This window comes from Mustela putorius, unplaced genomic scaffold (assembly GCF_011764305.1).
Source record: "Mustela putorius furo isolate JIRA1106 unplaced genomic scaffold, ASM1176430v1.1 tig00000407_pilon_pilon_pilon, whole genome shotgun sequence".
NCBI classification, from domain to species: Eukaryota; Metazoa; Chordata; class Mammalia; order Carnivora; family Mustelidae; genus Mustela; species Mustela putorius.
In genome coordinates this window covers 11,944,387-11,967,285 of record NW_025421373.1, presented here as the reverse complement: position 1 = coordinate 11,967,285, position 22,899 = coordinate 11,944,387, and the positions used below count along the sequence as shown (strand labels likewise).

The following is a 22,899-nucleotide window of genomic DNA, read 5'->3' as shown; positions in this document are numbered from 1 at the left end:
TAGGGCAGTTCTATTTTCAACTTTTTGAGGAACCTCTATACTGTTTTCCAGAGTGGCTGCATGAGCTCGCATTCCTACCAACAATGTAGGAGGGTTCCACATTCTCCACATCTCTGTTTTGCACAGTATAGAGATTGGCAAGTGCCTTGGAGAGGAGATTGCATGAAGATTTGCATTCACTTTCCTATGTTTACTTTTCTTTGGGATTTTTTTCCGTCCAGTCATGGCCACATTGGCTGCATTAAAGTTCATTCTGTCTCTCCAGTCTAGAAAGATTTTTGCTTTCTGCTAAGACTCTATTCCTCTAAAACTGGGAATTGACAGGTGCCCCTAGGGACAAAGCCTGATTGGATGTGGAGCTTGTGCATGTCTTTCCAGGGATCCATTGCCCTTTTAACAGTTTTCACAAGTATTTTGTTTACCCTTTACAGTTGTCTTTGACTAGAGGGGTGGTCTGATCCAGCCTCTCTGGTGTGGCCACAAATTGAATTCTGTTATTTACTTCTTTATAAAATTGTTTTTAGATTTTATTGCATTCAGATAGAAGAAATTCTTCTTTGAGAAACAAACTATATGTATTAATCAATACAATATTATATAATATTGAATAATATAATATAATAGTGAACTACCATAAGTAAAAATTATTTGGCTACATAAACCAAAAACGCTTAAAAATTGAGTAATTTAATAAATTTTACAGAGAAGTGTTAGTTAAATGATACCTGATTGACCACTGATTTTTGAAGTGAATTTATAAAATTTATATTTGGTAAAATAGAATTATTGTGGCTACAATATGTGGCTATATAAGACTTTTAACATCATAATATATAAAATGTAGGTCCTGGTTAAAATCACTTCCTAAAAAAAAAAAATGGCTCCACACTGAGCGTGGAGCTCACAGCTTAAATTCACAACCTTGAGATCAAGACCTGAGCTGAGATCGAGTCAGTTGCTCATCCGACAGATATACCCATATGCCCCTAAAAAATCACATTTCAACTAAAATAAGGTGGAAATGTTTTTTCTTCACAATTTTTATAAAATCATGAATTTTTATCAAAAATAGGTGAATTGTTTTTTCACTAGATTTCTGATACTTTGCTTTATGTGTATGTTTATTGTTTCTCTATTTTTGATGTATATAATTCTGTAAATTATTTACTATAGTCTTTTCTGGAGTTTTAAATGAAATAATTTTGAAATGCCTTATAACAAATATTTATCACAAGAGAACTGAATGTAAGTTAAGAAAATAAATGTCTGCTAGTTTTAAAATCATGTTAAAATTTTAAAATACCATATTAACATTATGAAGATGGGTCTGATCTGGTGGTATTATAAAAAATTGTTTAATAAGATTTTTATCAATAACTAAATATTTTGTGTATTATTTAGGTGCATTGACATACAGCAGAGCAACGAGGTAGAGAGGACACAAGCACTTCGATTAGTCAGAAAGGTATGCTCTATGTGTGAGAGAGAAGGCAGATTTTTGGTGTTTACATTAAGTATTTTACATTTTTAGATTTAGACTATTCTGTGAAATCTTTATATTAAAATTTTAAAGGCTAAATTCTCATTAAACATTTTTGTTAAAATTATATGAGGTGAATAGGCCTGTTAAACTTAGAGTTAAGCATAAATATTTTGTGTAATTATTCTGTGTGATTGGGTACAGCTAGGACAATATTTTTTAATAAAATATTCACTGTAAGGAATACAGTTGTTGCCCCACCCCATCCCCACCCATTATCTGGAGTTTCAGTTACCTGAGGTCAACCATGGTTTTCCTTCTGCATATGGTTAGGTCTGTAGTAGACTAATGTTACATCACAATACTTACATCTTCACCTCACTCATCTCATCACATAGGAATTTCATCATCTCACATCACCACAAGAAGGGTGAGTACAGTACAATAAGCTATTTTGAGAGAGAGAGACCCTATTCATATAAATTTTATTGTAGTATGTTACAGTTCTATTTTATTGTTATTGTTGCTAATCTCTTGCTGTGCCTAATTTATGAGTTAAACTTATTGTAGATATGTATGTACAGTAAAAAAAAGTATACTTGACTTTTGAACTTAATGGGTCTACTTACATAAATTTTTTTCTATAAATATAGAACTGTAAATGTATTATCTCTTACGATTTTCTTAACATTTTCTTTAGCTTCCTTTCTTGTAAGAACATAGTCTATAAAACATACAGAATATGTGTTAACTGTTTATGTTATCAGTAAGGCTTTCAGTCAACAGTAGACTTTTAGTATAGTTTGTATATAGAGTTCAGTACTGTCTGTGGTTTCAATATCCACTTGGGGGTCTTGGAACATATCCCCAATGGATAAGAGGGTGGGGAAGAACTACTGTATTTCTTCCTTAGTAGACACGTAAATGAAATTACAGCTTTTTTGATGTAGTATTGGAGAAAGAGGATTACTTGTTTCCCACTCTACTTCCTTCTTACTTGTATGCTTGGAGTTAACCATTAAAAGAATGTCACAGAGTATTACAGGCTGGTTTTGGGGTCAAATTTAGGTAGAGTCCATAGCAGTTTCAATAAGCAATTCAGTCCATAGCAATTTCAATAAGCATTTTATAGGATAGGTCAGAATCTAAATTCTGCATTAGAGCGTGGTAAGGATAACCCATAATGCTTCTAATGAGAGGTTTTCAAGGAATTTTTGTTGTTAATTAATGTGATACCCTCATGGCAAAACACTGAACTAACAGTTAACTTGGTAAGGACAGTTATGTATGAATTTTTTCATGTTTCATCCTAAGTATCCTGTTTCATCCTAAACATTTATGAGACTTATGCAGTATATGGTTGCTTTAATGTAAAAGCATCAAAAATTATTTAAATTATTTAAAAAAATAAGATTTTTAACCCTTCTCTTTACTCCCCTTTGAATTCAGTGTATACTTCAGAATGGTAGAGTGTTGAATTTGTACATTAACTAGATCTCCTCTTTTTCTCTTTTATTTCAATTGTCCAGCTTGGGGTTAGTAGTAGTAGCCACAGGTGAGCATAGTAAGGAAGAGGTAAATGGATGAATGGCTTAAAAGAAATTTACAATTCTAATAAGAGTAATATTGAAGATAGATTACAATATTTCTGTCTGTGGGTAAAGTGTCATATTGAGGCTATGATTTCACTCCTCAGATTTTTTGTTTCTAAGATTTTATTTATTTGTTTGACAGAGAGAGATCACAAGTTGGCAGAGAGGCAGGCAGAGAGAGAGAGGGAAGCAGGCTCCCTGCTGAGCTGAGTGCCCGAAGTGGGGTTTGATCCCAGGACCCTGAGATTATGACCTGAGCTGAAGGCAGAGGCTTAACCCACTGAGCCACCAATGCACCCCTTGTAAAATGTTTTGGCACATTACAATTTAGCTTGTAAACAGCCCAGTAGAAGTAAATAGACACTTAACAATTTAATAATGCTATTGCAAAAATATTTTTTTCTTCTGTTATCTTCTAAAACACAGAGTAATTTGAGGCAGATAACATTTGTGAATCCAAAGGCAGGAAAATTGCTTATACCTGATGGTAGGATGTAGACTCAGAGGAAGAATTGTGGTGCAAGGTTCCTCCTTGGTTTAGCTAAAAGAAGATAGAATTAAGAGGAAGCATACTTGCTGAATCAATAGTGACCTCTATTGGTTAGAGGAACTGTAATTTCAGTAGTATTTTTTTTTAAAGATTTTATTTATTTATTTACAGAGAGAGACACAGCAAGAGAGGGAACACAAGCAGGGGGAGTGTGAGAGGGAGAAGCAGGGTCCAGAGTAAGCAGGGAGCCCTATGGGGCGCTCGATCTCAGGACCATGGGATCATGACCTGAGCCAAAGGCAGATGCTTAATGACTGAGCCACCCAGGTGCTCCTCAGTAGTATTTTTTAACAACCAAAGCACCTATTTTTTTTTTTTTCAGCAACATCTTGGCAAGAGCTAGTAGAAATTAATGTTAATGTTATAATGGCTAGGTCACGATGGATTTTTTGTGTGCATTTTGAAAGTTTTAAAATTTTCTATGTAAGTATTAATCTTATTTATTTTAAAGAAAACATAGAAACATCTGTTGCTTTAGGATAACTTTTTCATGGGTTTTCCTTCCTTTTTCACCTGTCTTCACTTGTCTCATTCATTTGGAAGATTTTTTGCTTCCATGCTCATTTTCAGTGTTTTTGATTTTTTTTTTCCCCCTTTCTCTCCAGTCCAGAGAATCTTTCCTGGTTTTTGTCTTTCTCTTCTTCTGTATAATTTTCCCACTTTTCAGCTGTTACTAGTCTTTATCCCCTTGAAATTCTATTCACTGCCTGCCTGATTTAAGCCATCAATTTTCCTTATATATTATTTCTTTATTCATATAGTAAGAGATTTACATAGCACATATTTTTTTACAGTTGAAGGAGATTCATTTAGGGAATTACTTGCCCTTGATACATAGGTTTATAAATCCAATAACATCTAATACAGATCAATTATCCCTACTCAGAGACCTATTATTTTGGAAATTATTCACCTACCAGGCTTTATTTATTAAACAGTCATTACCTATATAATTTGTTTTCTTTCTAATTTCCAAACTGAAGATAATGTTATCTATTTTCACTATTACAAATATATTATTGCCAATTATACTTTTCATTTAAAGTTAGATTTATCCAAAGTTTTGTCACCAGAAACATACTATTTGCATCATGCTTTTTGAAATATTAAACATAAATTATGGATTACTAATTTTACCTTTTGGCATAGCAACAAGTGATGGTTAGAGGGAGATTATCAGACATCTGTTGCAGTAAAGTGAGGAAGAATGAGGGCCCAAATTAGAGTTTGATGGGAGAGAGAATATGGATAGTGAATAAATTGGTAGGACAGGACTTGGTGGCTATATATGGGAAAGAGTTAGAAATGGAATAGTACAGTAGTGTGTTGACAGCTGTTGTTACCACTGACTTTCTTTGTCTAGGTACTGTAAAGTTGTATTAAATATAGTTCCTATTTGAGAGAACTGAGAATCTCAGAAACCTTAAATATTGTCATTTAATTGACTTATAGTCTGAATTATTAGGGGAAAATAGCCAACATTTTCCCATAGTAACAATTATTAACACTTATTGCATCAATTAGTAACCCTTAGAAATGTTCTTATGAAGAAGATTAAAATTGATGCCTGGATTTTATAAATGTTCTGTGGTTATAAACACCTTGATCTGAACAAAACAGGTTTTAAACATGTGTTATGAAGTAAATAACTTCTTTTTCTGATTCCTCCCTGTTACAGATGATTACTGTGAATGCTTCCTTGTTTCCTAGCTCTGTGGCCAACTCATTAATAGCAGTTGGAAATGACGGACTTCAAGAAAGAGACAGAATGGTCCGAGCATGCATTGCCATTATCTGTGAACTAGGTCAGAATTCTCTTCAAGTAATGAAAATGAAGCATTTTAGGAATATATATATATATATATATATATAAAAGAATGTAACATTTTTTAATGTGATTTGGGTCAGAATTTTCTCCAAGTAATAAAAATAAAGTGTTTTAGAACAAATATAAGACTATGACATTTTAAAATCCTTTCATACATGAATTCTTAGTTATTGCTACAAAGATATGAAAAATTTAGTTTATATGCATTTAAGAATTGTCCAGATTCCACTGCTGAGAATAAAATTGCTTAAAGTCTGGTTCTCAGAAATTAGTTAACCACACTGTATCTTGATGTGGGTTAAAAAACAATCTATTATTATACATTAAAAAAAATCTAAATGCAAAACAAAGAGTGACGTGGGGAAAAACAGAAAAAAATGGATGAGCATTGAACTGATGATTGTAAAGAAAAAGAGTCTGAGTTACCAAAGAAATAAACAGATTTCAGCAGCTATAGATTTTGTTAAAAGGAAACAAACAAAAAAAACCGCTCATTGCTGGAGCAAACAAAAAATAAATGTTACAAACATGATAGGTAAGTAACTTATTTATATGCAGATCAGTAGGCAAAATAAATAATTCTCAAAGAAACATGACTAATCAACATATTTTAAAAGTTCAACCTCACTTAAAACCAGAAAACACACTTTTAAATGATAAGAGATGATTTTTCCCACCAAAAGTAGAGCTTGTGTAGGTTACATTCACTCTTGGTATAATAAAGTTAATAACAAAATCATAAACTAAATTTAAGAGACTCAAACCCTATTATTGAAGATTTAAAGGTTCCATTTACAGTATATACTCATTTAAAGACTTATTAAAGTCAGAAAGTTAATCAAGGACATTTAAAAATAATAAAAATTTGACATGTACTGATACGCGATGCTTGGAAAGCTATATTCAGAGTTAACTTACGTAAAATGCTTTTATAATTAAGCAAAAACCAATGAAAAGTGCATGAGCCCAAGAAATTTAAAAAAAAAAAAAAAAAGGGAAAGAAAATCAGCTTCAGATAAGCAGGAGGAAAGCAACAATGAAATTAAGAGTCCTAATTAGAGAACAAGATTGATAATTTAAAATAATCTGTTAGTTGGAGAGAAACATACATGGATACCCAAAGATGTCCTAATGTTTGAAAAACATGGAAGTCAGAGAAACACAGGATGAATATACAAATGAGGAAGAAAGAAATAGGAATTTTCTAAAATAATGAAATAATTTTTATAAATATTTGAAAATCTTTTTGAAATGAATGGGTTTTTGGAGGAAATTTTATTTCCAGTTAACTCAAAAAGTAGAAAACATAATAAGATAAAAACCATAGAAGTACTTGATGAAATAATTGCCTTCAAAAAGACTTATTCGGGTAGTTTTGTCTTTAAAAAATTGTTCCAAGGAACAGAGTTCTTATATAATGTAAGCTAATTGAAAGTATTAAAATATGGAAACCTACCAATTTTTTAATGAGACTATCATTTTATATGCATATAGACATAGATATACATATACCCACACCTATACGCATACATAACATTCTAGATTCACATATATAACATTCTACATTGTTAACATTCTAGAATATTTCAGATTAGTACTGTATTATTCTTAATGGTAAATTTCTGTAAGTACTATAAACTTTTAATTCCTAATTAAATTAGTATTGCTAAAAACTTTGAGCAGTTTAGTAAATTAGAATAATAAATAATGTTTACATATTGTAGATGATGTATCTAGAAAACTCTGAATCAGCTGAAAAACAGAACTTAACTAATTCAAGACAGGAGAAATGTGAAAATACAGATAAATTTATTTTGTGTTTCAGTGATAAAGTTAGTAAATATATTAGGACAAAAATACTATTTCCAGAGTAGAAAAGAAAATTATGTATCACAGAACTTAGTAAGAAATGTATGACTTGTGCCTGTGTTTGGGGGGATACTTTTTACATTTGAATTTGTCAAGTTAATTCTTAATAATGTAGAAATGAGAACATTGGTTGTGTAGTAGAGGGGATACTGATTGAAAAGTGGTATGAGGGAACTTTCTAGGATGATGAAATTTCTGTATCTTGATTGGATATTGGTTATAAGAATATAAAAATTCAAAATTTATTGAACTGTTCTGTTAAAATATGTGAATTTTACTTTCTGTAATTATACATACCACAATGTAGAAAAAAAACAGAAGCAACCTAATTCTAGAATTAGGCTAAGGCTAGAATAAACATGAGATATCCAACCATGAGAACATTTTTGAGAAACAATAATGAAGGGAAGGGAAAGGGTTTTGTTTGTTTGTTTTTTTTAATAAAAACTTATTAAGCTCGGTGATTAAGAGAGAAAAATGAAAAGAGATTGAGTTACAGACTATGGTATATAGGGAATTAGCATATCAGAAGAATAAAAGTCAGTTTGTGAAGCATGCTAGGATAATTGATTAAACATTTGGAAAAAGATTGAGTTTATCAGTATTAAGCAAAACTCAGTTTCCTGAGATCAGTTTCCTGAGATTGAAAGCTGGAATGTTAATCATGAACTCATTTAAAACACATAGATGTATGTGTGGGCATGATCAGAAAAGGCCTGATCTTTGAAGTAAGGGAGGAGTTTCTGAGTTTAAAATCCAAAGTTAAATTGCAAAGAAGATGAAAGATTTGAAATAGATGAAAAGCTAATATAGTCCCATTAAATGAACAACTTCTTGCTTTTGATAGGGAAGAAAAACCATTCCAGTAAAATATGGACAAAGAATATAAAAAAGCAGTTCAGAGACATTAAAAAAAAAATCAGGGTTTTGGGAAGAGTATATTCAATGACTCTTATTAGATAATTTTATCCATATTTTAAATGTCTTTGAGTAGAAAGTTTTTCAAGTCAGAAAGGAAGTTGTTTCACCATAAAATTCCAGATTTCTGATTACTTTTATTATATATCCACTACATACTTTATTAAGTTTTTCTTTTTTATTTTAGCACTTCAGAATCCAGAGGTGGTGGCCCTTCGAGGTGGACTAAACACCATCCTGAAAAATGTGATCGACTGTCAATTAAGTCGAATAAATGAGGCCCTAATTACTACAATTTTGCACCTCCTTAATCATCCAAAGACCCGACAATATGTGCGAGCTGATGTAGAGTTAGAGGTAGGAACTTTAATATCCTTTTCTAGTTTTATAATAATGACTTTAAATACATACCTACTCTTGCTTTGAAATTTTAAAGTTAACAGATGCAGCACAAAGTTAATTACCAAACATAAATTAAGACTGACTTTTCCTCAGCAATATTTTATAGTTCATTCCATTTGGACTGATTTGGAAATATTATTCTAAAGAATATTTCATCAATATATAAAGTGAAGTTTATTTTTTTATCTGTGAAAACTTTATTAAGCCAATTAAAGCACAAGTAAAGTTGCATATACATTTACCTGCTTATTTAAGAGAACCGTTTCTTTTTAAGAACTTCAGTATGTTAACTGTGTGAATAGCTCTTGCTAATTATATACTATTTATTTATTAACCCATGCTAAAATTCTCTGAACTTAGAGGCACTTGTTAGCAACTAATGACCATATATACTTGAAAGAAAAAGAATATGAATCCTTTCTTTTCAAAATATAGTGCAATTTAATTTTTTTAGCATTTCAGTGTTTTCTTACAGTTAGTCTAAAATAATAAGATTGCTTTGTACTCTTTTTTATAATAAAGTGTGTAGTGGAGGTTAGAACAGAATTACTACAAACTGATCTTATAGTTTATGTGTGTGAATGCACTACATTGTTGTCCATTGTAGATACCATTCAGAGTAAGATTAAACTAAGGATTTGTTTATATTTGGGTATGAAATTATGCAAAGTATAAAAGATAAATTGTTCTCTAGCATGTTATTCTAAATCATTACATTGAATTTGTCTTCAGTCTTACAGTTCTGGTTTTATTAAGGCCAGTAGAAGTATTTGACAGCTTTTATCATTAGTAAGTGACAGCTTTTATCATTAACTAATAAATAAGTAAAAATTTCTTCTCAATAAGTGATTTCAAATACAGTCATTATTCATGGGAGTCCATTTCCCAATGGACTAGCATTTTTGATATTTTATAGTATGTTTAGTATGGTATAGTATTTTTAGCCTGTATAGTATGTATAGTATAGTATGTTTAGTATAGTATAGTATGTTTAGTCTGAATTTTTTTTAATCAGGTAGAAATATAATTTTAGGATTGGTGAGATGATTATAATAAAGCCCTGGTTTTTTATTCCTATGTAATTATAAAACAAATTAGCCAAGCCTTTATTAAATTAAAAAAAAAAAACAAAACTCAAAAGAATATGGTAGACATTTAAGTACAGGAGTGTCTTTGCTTATGTCTCTATTTCTTTAAAACCACAAATGTTTGTTCTTTACTCCTCTAACAAGATTTCCCCAAAATAGCATAGTGATTTAGAGCATAGACTTTGGACTATACAGATCTGGTTTTGATTTTTTTGCTCCTGTATTCTACTAGCTTTATGACTTGGACAAGTTATGAGCCTCTCTTGGACCCATTTTTTTCTTAGGTAAAAGGAAGGTCATGGTTTTCATTTTAAAGAATTATTGTGAACAATAAATACTGTCATAATAATAGTAGTTGTAATAACACCAGCTAACACTCATGTAATGCTTATAATGAGTTAGTATTTCCAGGCACTTTACATATGTTAATTTTAATCTGCATAAAATTCTGATCTTTGTACTTCAGTACCTAGCACATAGTAAATATTCAACAAATACTGTTTACCTTAGATATCATTCTTCATCATCCACTTTAATATCATCATCTTCATTTTATAGTCACTAAGAATATTATCCTCATTTTTATTAATTATATTTTACAAAATTTGGTTCTAAATTGATACTTTGATTTCCATTTCTTCATACAAAAGAACTATTTTCAGTGTTGCTGTCTCTGTTGTTAGGCTCAGGTCTGTCTTCCTCTTAAAAATCCCTTTTTTAAATTTACTCTCACTTTAATTTCTGCTATCTGTGATATGTTTTGACCTCAGACAGAAAAATGTGTGCATTTAATATAATGTATATAATGTATATACTATAGACAGTCTATAAGGGTTGTAAATCAGTTGTAATTTTTTATAGTAATTGTAAATTACAAATTGTAATTGTAAAAATTTTATAGTAATTTTTAAAACTTTATCTTTTAAAGTTATACTTCAGAGTAGAATAAATTCGATCGCTCATAGCATCTGCTATGGAAAATACAAAACTGGAATAATTATGAAAGTCATATATTTAAAGCAGCATAGAGCTGTGAAAGCAATAAGAGCCAGAAAGAGTGGAATTTGTGAGAGGGAAGATTCTTTGGGAGTTGCCCTGAAGATCTAGAGATGCTCTTGGGGGCATTTGCAGATTTGGGGCACAGGCTAAAGGCTAAGAACATGATGTGGGCCTAGTAGACCAGAGTATTTGGCAATCGTGCAAATATGGTAAGCCTAGAGATAGGAAAAATCCCACACTAAGTCTGATATACCCCTTTAGATATTTGCTGAAACAAGACTGTGAGGGGCAAAAACTATGATGTCCGAACCTGAGGTGATAAGCACAATGAGGAACATGTTGTAGTCCTCAGTGCATAGAATGCAAAGACCTTTTAGGAGGGGCCATGGGCTAAAGTTGGAAGGCCCAAAAGCAGTAGTGAATTTACACTGGTTATATGTAATTACTTTTTTTCTTGGGGCCATTTATTGATCAATATATAATTAGAAACTGAAAATGCAGGTAGGCCTTTGCTGGGATCAGAAAAGCCAAAGTAGCTTTCTGCATTTGTGTGGTACTAAAACACTGATTTCTTGTTCTTGACGTATCCCAAATTCTGAAGCTTTTCTGGATGGGTAGCTAAAGATTTAAGTTCAAAACTTAAGAAGTACGTAGAAAAGATTCCCAGTCTCTATTGCTAAGGAGCAAAATATTTGCTAAGTTCTCTAATGAAAATCCTGGAAGACCATCCTTGAGGAACAGGGGAAAACCAAAGGTATCCTCAGTCTTCTCAAAATGACAGTGTAGTCTCAATTTAACACAGCTGGTGATTAAGGTGATCAGCCCCCCACCTTACTCTACCTAACAGAGGAAAGGATAAACCATTTCTGATGGTGGTAACATCATTTGGAATATTCACAGTGTCTGACATTCACTTACTAATTTGATTGAATATCATGCAAAAATATATGACCATTTGACTAAATACCCAAAAGAAAAACATTCTATAGAACCATGCCCACAGGTGATCCAGATAGTGCAGTTAGAGGGAAAGAGTTTAAAACAACCATGGATGTTATTTTAAACAACACCCAGGATTCCTGGGTGACAGTTGGTTAAATGTCCGACTCTTGGTTTTGGCTCAGGTCATGATCTCAGAGTTGTGAGATCCAGCCTCACAGTATAGCATTTGCTTAAGACTATTTCACTCTCTGCTTCTCCCATTCCGTGCTCACTCTCACATTCTCTTTTTTGCTGTCTCTCAAAGCAGTCTTGAAAATAAATAAATAAAACAACCATGTGTAATTTGTTCAGGAAAATTAAGAAAAAAGGAAGAAAATGATGAAATGGTGAATTTGAACAGATAATTGAAATACATAAATGATTTCAGTGGAAGTTATACTGAAAAATACTTGGAATTCTGAACTCAATGAAAAATGCATTTTGGACAAGAAGATAATAGTAAACTAGAGGAAAAGTCAATAAAAATATCCAGGGTAAAGCACAGAGAGGAAAAAGAAAGAAATGAATAGAACACACAAAAGTGATAAGATATAATTTTGTCTTTGGAGAAGAAAGAGAAAATGGGCAGAAGTAAATATCCAAAGAGACAATGGCCAAGACTTTTGTTTCTGAAACTGATGAAACTTTATGCTCACAAAGCTCACAAAACTCTGAATAAGATAATACAAAGAAAACATGTAGGCACATCATGGTAAGATTGTTGAAAACCAAGATAAATAAAAATCTTGAAAACAGCTTGAGGGGGAGAAAAAACCAAAAACTTGTTACTTTCAAAGGAATGTGTCTGATAGCTGATTCCCAGCAGAACTCTTGAAAACTAGAAGACAGTCAAATGGCATCTTTAGAGCACTGAAAGGAGAATATGCCAGCCTAACCCAAAGAAAATGTCTTTCAAAAACAAAGGTAAAATAAAAGATTTTTTGAGACTAAGAATAAAAAAAAGACCATACAGAATGTAAAGAAACACTACTCTTTCTTGGATTACTTGTGCTTACGTCAGGAAGACACTACAGCGTCCAAGGGGAGGTACCTGTGGAGAGGAGCTGAACTCTGTCACTGTCAATTAGCACATCGTGCATGAGCCATCTTGAAACAGGTCCTCCAGCTCCAGTCAAGGCTTCAGGTGACTGTAGCCTGACCAGTATTTTGACTGCAGACTTAATGAGGGCCCCAAACCATAACTGCATAGCTAAGCCTGTCATAGACGGCTGTCTCCGAGGAACCATATGAGATAATAAATATTCATTGTTGCTTAAAAAATGACATACACGGGTCACCTGGGTGGCTCAGTGGGTTCAAGGCTCTGCCTTCGGCTCAGGTCATGGTCTCAGGGTCCTGGGATCGAGCCCCATATCGGGCCCTCTGCTCGGTAGGGAGCCTGCTTCCTCCCCTCTCTCCACCTGCCTCTCTGCGTACTTGTGATCTCTCTCTCTCTCTGTCAAATAAATAAATAGATTAAAAAAAAATGACACACACAAAGAATAAAAGAGTAAAGGGAGTCATCAAGGGGAAAATGATCTAAAACAAATGAAGAAATTTAGGAAGGAACGAGTAGTGACAGAAAAGGCACATATATGACTAAATATAAAAAAATACTGATTGTCGAAAGCAATTTTAATAATGTCTTATGTATTTTAAGTTATATTTAATATTAAAAGTTAGACCACAGTAATGCAGTAGCCATGGTGAGAGAGTTGATAAATGAGGTACAGTGGTTAAAAGTTTAAAATAAGTGACTTTAGCAAGATTTCTAAATACAAGGATAATACAAATAACTTGGATTTTTTTATACTAGCACCCAAAAGAGGGTGTAATAAACCACTTAATAGTGTTCAAAAATAGCAAAACTAAGTCATGGTTTTAAAAGTCAGGATAATAATTTTGGGTTAGGTGGTGACTGAATTTAGGAATAAGGAGGCTTTAAGGATTCTAATGTCTTCTTCATCTGGTGCTAGTTAGAGGGATGGACTTAGTTTGAGAAAATACACCAAATCTTAGATTCATGGGTTGTGCATCTGAAATTTAATTGATACATTAAAAATACTCAAATTGGGCACCTGGGTGGCTCATTCTAGTCTGCCTTCTGCTCAAGCCATGTTCCCAGGGTCCTGGGATTGAGGCCACATCTGGCTTCCTGCTCAGCAGGGAGCCTGCTTCTCCATCTCCCCTTGCTCTTCCCCCTGCTCATGCTCTCTTGCTCTGTCAAATAAATAAAATCTTAAAATAAAATTAAAAATCACGCATACATTCCTTGATGATTAGTTTGAAGAACCAAGTTTCTCACACAGCATACCCAATAAAGATACAGAGAAGTGAAATTAATTTTAGCTTGTTACAGGAAGAATGTGTTTTATAATAAACACTAAATTTTTTCTTCTTTTTTTTCCATTAGCGAATTTTAGCACCCTATACTGATTTTCACTACAGACACAGTCCAGATACAGCTGAAGGACAACTCAAGTAAGTACCATTTGTTCCTAGTAATTTATAAGGTAGTGTGTATGTTGCTGTTAAAACTTTTAGGTTTGTCTGATTGCATGTAGAGTTAGAGCAAAGAGAGTTTAAGTAAATTCCTCAATGAGAGTATAAGTAAATTTTCACTAATAGGAAATTTATGTTGTGATTCTCATAATTAGCTGTGGTTTAAAAAAGAAAAAAGTTATGAGAAATTTAATGACTCAGAATTTCTTATTTAAAATAATGTAAGCTAGATTGCAATAAAAACCTAGATCTTTAATTATTTTTCTATTGTATGTATTTTTAGCATAATTATATTAAGAGACTTAAAAGAATGAAATAACAACAGGGAATAGAATGAAGAGCTGCCTTAACAAATTGACTAAGCAGAAAGATATTCTGTAGAATTTTGAAAGTAAGGTTAGTGGGAAAGTAAAAGGAGATAAAGTAAAGGTTGTTTTCTAGGAATGAGGTAGGGTAATTTTCAACATCTTTTTTAGAGAGAAAAGCCCATGTTCGTGGGGTATTTTGGGATAACTATAAATTGATTTAGAGATCAGTATATTAACATATTATCTGTAAAGATTTTGCAGATGGTGTGATGATAATAAATGTGCTATGAAGTGTTTTTCTAGTAGGATTATTGAATTATAGACATAAGCACTTATTTAATAGGTAGAATATAACTTAAAATTCTTAAGTTTTAGAATATTGTGAAATGGGATATTTTTATTGTTTTTCATTTTTCACTGTTTTTCATTTTTATGGAAGATAGTGAGTGGTTTTATATCTTTAATTACTTCTTTAACTATGGACTGATCCCACCCTAACATTTCATGACCTGAGCAAGAAATCAAAATAGATGTTCTCTGTTTAAGACTTCTCAAATCTTCCTCCTGCTGAGTTGTGAATTGGGATTCTTGGGCTCCTTTCCTGGCTTTTCCTGATGACATTTACTATTCTCCTTATTGATGGCAGAAATGCACTTTCCACTGTTAACTGACAAATTACTATGAATGTAGCAGCTTAAATAAATCAATTTATTAGCTCACAGTTCAGTAGGTCAGAAGAGGTCAGTCATATAAGAGCTGGCATAGCTTTTATCTGGAAGTTCTGATGAAAAATCCATTTCCAAGCTGATTCACGTTGTTGGCAGGATTTACTTCCTTGCTATTGTAAAACTGAGATCTCTGTTTCCTTGCTGTCAGCTGGGGCCTACTCTCAGTTTCCAGAGGTCACCCTTCTTCCTTGGCAGTTGGCTCCCCTGTCTTCAAACAGAGCAGAAATTCCTGGAATCCTTTGCTTTGAATATCTTTCTCTTCTGCCATTAGCTAGTAAAAGCTCCATTTAGATCAAGCCTACCAGATGATCTCCCTGTCTTTTAAGATCTGCCAGGCTATATAAGGTTAAATTAGTCACAGTCATAGCAATGATACCATATTCACAGGATCCAGGGATAGGGCATGGAATCTTGAGGGCATGGTAGACATTTTTAGAATTCTGCCTACCAGAATGAGTGAGAGATGAGCCTGGCTGTTTTCAGAGTTGGAGGGATAAGGTACATTCTACCAAAATCCTTCCTTACCTGTTTGGTTCTGTGCTTTACTTTGATTTAGTTCCTGGAGTATGGGTGGTTTCTGGAGCATTGATACATTATGGCCAGGGAACAAGGGAAAATGGAGTGATTTTTTTTTTTTTTTAATATTACAAATTTTTTGAGTAGGTTAGAGATGGATTACTAGGCAGTCACTGTAGGTATGTCATTAACATTTTCTTTTCTTTTGAAGAGAGAGGGAATGTAAGCAAGTGGGAGGGGCAGAAGGAGAGAGAAAGACTGAGAATCTTAAGCAGGCTCCTCGCTCAACCTGAACCCTGATGCGGAGCTCCATCTCATGATCTGAGCCTAAATCAAGAGTTGGATGCTTATTTGACTGAGTCACCCAGGCACTCCTGTCACTAACATTTTTTTTAAGATGTATTCATTTATTTGAGAGAGTATAAGCGGAGCGAGAGGGAGAAGCAGACTTCCCACTGAGCTGGGAGCCCTACATGGGGCTCTATCCCAGGACCTGGAGATTATGATTCAAACCAAAGGCAGATGCCCAGCCATCCAAGCCACCCAGGTGCCCCTGTCACTAACATCTTTACAAGAAGGAGCTGTTAAAACTTTATCCCGTAATTGTCCAATTCTCATTTCTTCCACCACCCTATCTTCTCATTTTAGTTTCTGTTACATTCTCATGTATTTGATGCTGCAGAGCTTAGTGTGGCTCGTTTGTGTATCTTTTTAAGTGTTTCATTTCTCTTTCACAGACTGCTCACTGTTCTTTAGCTTGATTTTCTTTCTTTCTTTTTTTTTTAAATCCAACCCCTCTATTTTTTTCTTTCCCAGTTCTCGGATATCTGTATTCTCACAACTGTTAAGGCCTTTATTAGGGAAGACAAAAAGCACAAAAAAACACAGACAGTTGAGAAAATAGAGGTGGTTGACATGGCATAAATAGTGTAAGATTGCTATTAAGTATTGAAACCGGCCATAAGTCATGTGTGGAAAATATTTATGAATATAATAGTTCTGTTGCTTGATTAATGGTCAAAAACTATTGCATAAGAAAACAGTATGATACTTGAATACTCAATTAGAGGAAAATAGCTGTGATATTAATAATATCTAGTTATTTCATATCAGTGAGTATATGGGTTGTTGAGCTTACATGTTAGAAATGCTAAAATAAAAAAAGAAAAGTAAATGCTGAAATAAGCTTGGGGCAAGAATTTTCAAGTGAAGAGAATATGTGTGGTAGGGCATCTGGTTGGCTTAGTGAGAAGAGAATATGACTCTTGATCTTGAGGTCATGAGTTCGAGCCCTACATTGGGTGTAGAGATTACATACATACATATATATACTTAAATAACAAACTTTTAAAAAAAGAAAGCAGCATGTGGTAAAAGTAAGAGATAATTTTCTTTGCTAAGGGGTAGCCTTTTGACAGGAATGCTTATTAAATAGGGTGGTGCTGTCTGTAGTGCTCAATTAGAGGTATTAATGAGGTATCTAAGAATAATTTTCAGGAAGAGCAGGAAAAGTAGAACCAAATTGAAAAGTGGAATTTATAACTTACTTTAAACTATGTTGGGAGTTTTAAATTGGGGCAGGGGTCAATACATAATTGGGTAATTTTCTTTGAGGTAGATCTGACCTTTTTTTAAAAAAACATGTTTTATTTCCTGTGTAAATATTTAAATGTTAACTAATGATAGGGTTTTTTTCATGATATAGTAGAGGGAAATCTCACTTTTTATTCTAACATTTAATTTTTTGCGCCCTGCACCCACCGGCTCTCAGAGAAGACAGAGAAGCGAGGTTTCTAGCCAGTAAGATGGGAATCATAGCAACATTCCGGTCATGGGCAGGTAAGTTACTTGTGCTGCTTAATAAGAAAAACTTGATTCATTTTTTCACATGTTAAATTACTATTGCAGCATCTAATTTAGATGTTAACCTGGTCTTAACTTTGTATGTTATTATTAGAGAGGGATTTGTACAAAATTACTAAAATTGACCATTTGTAAATCTGTGTGCTAATGATTACCTGGTTGATTAAAAAGTCTTGTTGTGGACATGAGCTTTCCATTTGCCTTAGGTAAATACCCAAATGGAATTGCTGAGTCACAAGGTGGATATATGTTTAGTTTTATAAGAAACTGCCAGACTTTTTCTCAAAATACTTAAACTATTTTATACTCCTGTCATCAGCATGTACAAGTTCCAGTTGCTTGCATCCTTTCCAGCATTTCACGTTGTCTTACATTTTAGCCATTCTGGTGGATGTGTCATGGTATCTAATTGTGAATGTTACTTAGCTTTCCATAGTGACTAATGATACTAATTTTGTATGTGTTTATTGGCTATTCACTTCCTTTGTGACATACTAATGTGCTTTAAATTGTTTGACTTAATTCTCCCACTTAAAATTTCAATCTATACAGATTATTTGAATTCTGCCAATTATAGTTTTTTTGTGCATTCAGTAAATTTTAAAATTACACTTTTTTTTTGTTTTTAAGATTTTATTTATTTATTTGACAGAGAGAGATCACAAATAGGCAGAGAGACAGGCAGAGAGAGAAGGTGGAGAAGCAGGCTCTTTGCTGAGCAGAGAGCCCGATGCGGGCTCCATCCCAGGACCCAGAGATCATGACCTGAGCGTAAGGCAGAGGCTTAACCCACTAAGCAACCCAGGCGCCCCTAGAAGTATGCTTTTAAAAGACAAATGCCAAGCAAATTTTTTCATTTCACTTTAGGTTAAGGAGGTATTAAGTAAGAGAGACAGAACATTGTTCTACTCTCTCTAGTATTCCGACTCTGGGACTCACTCATCGGCAAACAGGAAGAATACTATGCAGTCATTGATGAACTTTTTTGAGTATGCAACAAATATTTAAATTTAAATGATACAGGATAAAATTTAAATGATAAAATTACTGATAATCTCTAGTCAGTAGGGAAATGTTACTTATGATAACCAAATAATAGCATAATTTTGAAGTTATCTGGAAAAATATCACAGATTTTATATTATGAATACATTGCTCTATGTATTTTTTGACATTTAAATCAGTGATTTTTTTTTCTTTTTTATCCTCTTTAGGTATTATTAATTTGTGTAAACCTGGAAACTCTGGGATCCAGTCTCTAATTGGAGTACTTTGTATACCAAATATGGAAATAAGGGTAGGCAAAAGTTACTCTTACTGTTTTATTCCCAGACTTTTAACAGAGGAAATTAATTATTAAAAAAACTTATTTCACGTGTTGCTTTTTCCTCATGAATTGTTCATCTCTATCATAGAGCATTGAAAAAAATACTTGAATAAATATTTGCTACTTAAATGAACCCTAACACTAATGCAAATAATTTGAAATAGTGATGTTGTTAGGAACTATGACTGAATTAAAAACTGGATTAAAAAATACAAAATTAATTATGCTTTATTCATTTAAAAATGCAGACAGAGGAGGGCATTCTCATTGTGAAAGGTTCAAGCAATACAGAAATATATTTAGTAAAAAGTAAATATAGTATTTATGTATCTTATGCCTTCTAACTTATTATTTTTATTTATTTATTTATTTGACAGAGAGAAATCACAAGTAGTCGGAGAGGCAGGCAGAGAGAGAGAGAGGGAAGCAGGCTCCCTGCTGAGCAGAGAGCCCGATGTGGGACTCCATCCCAGGACCCTGAGATCATGACCTGAGCCGAAGGCAGCGGCTTAACCCACTGAGCCACCCAGTCGCCCCATGCCTTCTAACTTATGTTTTTATAAAATGAGTGGTGGTTTTCATTAAAATTGGGTCGTTAATATTTATGTGCTTATTTATTAGATATATTCCTAGATTATTAGTGCATTGTAATTTCTACCAAACAGCTAAAAGAAATTGAAATTGGAGGGGAAAATACGAGCTCTTCGGTGATTCTTCCTTTTCTACTTAAATGTTTTTAATTGTGCTTGAAAGAATAAAACTTGCCTTTTTCTTGTTTTTCTTTATATGAGCCAAACCTGGAGTTGAAAAACATTAGAAGATGTTAGCTAGGGGTTCCTTGCTTAAAATGTGAACTGAGAAACATTAGACCATGGAAATGGAAGGATATGATTTTAGATGGAAAGATATAAGCAGGGAACTAAAGGTTGGGGCCAGTTCATGGTGGCTGGCTTTGCAGGTGGTGAAAGAACGTGGTTTTTGGAGTTTGACCCACTATTTGATTCCTGATTTTAGTCTTTATAGTTCCGTGACCTTGGGCAAATTACATTTAAATCTTTTTCCATATGTACTACGGTGGGGATAATAAAAGATTAATTGAAAAGATTAAGTCGTGTATGTAGTAAGCACACCATAGTTATCTCTGCTCTAGTATAGACCTGAGATGGCAGTTTTCTAAAATAAGGAGTTCTCTTTCTATCTGTTTTTTTCTCTGTGAATAGGACATTTAAAACATCTGTTTTAAATTTTTTAATTTAAATGAAGATCCTTCCATAAAAATAAATGAACTGTATTTATTTGCACTTGCAGCGAGGTCTGCTTGAAGTGCTCTATGATATATTTCGTCTTCCTCTACCTGTTGTGACTGAAGAATTCATAGAAGCATTGCTCAGTGTAGGTAAGTATTGAAGTCCATTTGAATCTGTTCATATACTGTGATTTTTAAAATGGTTTATCTAATACACGGAGTCCCTCAAAGGCAAAATACTGAACTAAATATTGAATATTAAATGGAACATTTTCTTACGGCATCATCATAGCATAATAAATTAATATAAAAACAAAACCTTAAATAAATTTCAAAAAATAAGAAATGTTAATTTCTTTACCATCACCCTAGATATTGCAAATGAGCAGTGAAATTCATAGAAAAATGAACAAAGAAAGAAAGAGCAAAGATAAGAAACTGATGTAGTTCTCAAATTAGATTATTTAATCCTTGCTATAGTTGTATTTTACCCAAATGACTCCTAAGTCCCAGAATGAAAGAAGTTTAGATCTGTGTGTATCGATAAATCATTTATTTGCTGTATGCCTTTTCATTTTTTTTTTAACATCTTTTAAAGATTTAGTTATGTATTTCAGTGGGGCAGGGGCATCAGAGAAGGAGAGAATGTCCAGCAGACTCCTCGTTAAGGCCAGAGCCCCATGTGGGGCTCATTCTCACAACCCCTAGATCATGACCTGAGCCAAAATCGAGAGTTGGACATTTAATCCAACTGAGCCACCCAGGTGCCCCTCAGTCCTTTTTTTTAACCAATTTCTGTTTTTTTAACCATTTTACAACATTCTTTATAGCCTGAATAGCCAATGGTTAACTGATGTCTTTTAGTGATTTCTCACTTTCTTCTAACTACCTAATTTTAACTATTTTAGATCCAGGCAGATTCCAAGACAGTTGGAGGCTTTCAGATGGCTTTGTAGCAGCAGAAGCAAAAACTATTCTTCCTCATCGAGCCAGATCCAGGTAGAATTTAGGGAAATAGTTCAAATTTATTATAATTTACCGTTTTTTTGGTAAATCATGTAATATACTGAGCAGTTCTTAAACTGATTCTGTGCTATGTTTATTTCTAGGCCAGACCTTATGGATAATTACTTGGCACTGATACTCTCTGCGTTTATTCGTAATGGGCTTCTAGAAGTAAGACTTACAAACCTTATTTTATTCTATTTTATTTTTTAAATTTTCTCTAACAGAGTTATTTCAGAGCAATAAGCATATGTGATGCTTAAATGTGTTCCTATGTACTGCTTTTGCAACGGTAATATTTTCTTTGTATTTTCAAAGGGTTTGGTTGAAGTGATAACAAACAGTGATGACCATATCTCAGTTAGAGCTACCATCCTTTTAGGAGAGCTTTTACATATGGTAAGTTGAACAACTTCTGATTATGTTTTATACCATTAATGTTTTAATTTATAAAATAATATTACTTTGTAGTATCTCAAAAAGTAAGTTTACTTTTTTTGAGTGTTTGTCTTTACGGTGTGAAGAACCCTTGATGCCTTGTATCTATCTATACATATATGTGTGTGTGTATAATGTGTATATATAGTATAAGCTAGTTTTTTAAATGGAACATGTAAAAATCAAAAAGTACTGAATATTGATTTTTATACCCACTTTTAATGTTAACATTTTGAGTCTTAAAAATCTTAATGTATCTCAAAAAGATTTGTTGCCTAATAAGCAAGAAATTACAAAACTAGATATTGCTTCAGTCAGGCAGCAGTGGAATTGATGCAGCAATTAGTGCCTGAATTTTAGAAAACTGAAAAAAATTCTAAGTATAATTCCCTTGTTTGAAAACATTTTTTGCAAACTTGTGAGTTTAGGCTTAGAAGGTGAGTTTTTTGTGTTTTTTTGTTTGTTTGTTTTGTTTTGGGGGGTGGTTTGCCTTGATTTTATGACGTCAGTAACTTCTGGAAATAAGGCGCTTAGGAAGTGATCCAACCATTATCTACTCCCAGCAAATCAAGCAATGGGAGAACTGATTGTTTTGCAAGATAGAATTCCTATTTCTAGGTCACCTGTTTGTTAATAGAATACTAAATAAAAACCATTTTAACTGGTTAAGGAAGAAGTAACCTTGTAGCAGATCTTTTTTAAAATTATGTTATGATCGTCTCATATTGGCAAAGTACATTTTTGTTTTTGTTGTTTCAGTCCTCCCCACCTCTAGTATTTTGTTTTGTTTTTTTTTTTTCCATGTAATAGGTGGGTTCTGTGAGTGAGGTAAAGAGAATTAAAGAGTTTAATGGTAACTGTTTTATTTACCAGCAAATTATTTAGCCACATGCTCTGTTCTCCTTCAGTCCATCCATGGAAGAATAAGTAATACTGCAGGTTTTCAGATCTGATTTTTTTGTTTCTTCAGATTTTATTTATTTGTTAGAGAAAGAGAGCACAAGCAGGGAGAGCGGCAGGCAGAGGGAGAAGCAGGCTCTCCTGAGCAAGGAGCCTGTGCAGAACTCGATCCCAGGACCCTTTCTGACCTGAACCAAAGGCAGACGCTTGACTGACTGAGCCACCCAGGCGTCCCTTCAGATCTGACTTTTATTTTTTTAATTGATTAAGTTTTTTAAAGATTTTAATTTATTTATTTGTCAGGGAGAGCATGCATGCGCACAAACACAAGCAGAGGGAGAAGCAGGCTCCCCGCCAAG

General features: G+C 33.2%; 1 protein-coding gene across 10 annotated transcripts in view; it reads left to right on the top strand.

The window, feature by feature from the left end:
- Positions 1-22,899, top strand: part of RICTOR (RPTOR independent companion of MTOR complex 2) — a 129,471-nt gene that overhangs the window by 66,127 nt on the left and 40,445 nt on the right. For 6 of the 10 annotated variants that reach the window (XM_013051712.2, XM_004737979.3, XM_004737980.3 and 3 more), the window contains 10 exons: positions 1,402-1,465; positions 5,301-5,427; positions 8,425-8,594; positions 14,121-14,188; positions 17,533-17,600; positions 18,839-18,921; positions 20,260-20,347; positions 21,106-21,196; positions 21,307-21,373; positions 21,521-21,601. In XM_013051712.2, the coding sequence (XP_012907166.1) occupies positions 1,402-1,465; positions 5,301-5,427; positions 8,425-8,594; positions 14,121-14,188; positions 17,533-17,600; positions 18,839-18,921; positions 20,260-20,347; positions 21,106-21,196; positions 21,307-21,373; positions 21,521-21,601 (907 nt within the window). Of the gene's footprint in view, positions 1-1,401; positions 1,466-1,878; positions 1,911-5,300; positions 5,428-8,424; positions 8,595-12,025; positions 12,632-14,120; positions 14,189-17,532; positions 17,601-18,838; positions 18,922-20,259; positions 20,348-21,105; positions 21,197-21,306; positions 21,374-21,520; positions 21,602-22,899 lie in introns of those variants that run through there. The other 4 variants (XM_045079490.1, XM_045079494.1, XM_045079493.1 and 1 more) reach the window with 4 other exon arrangements.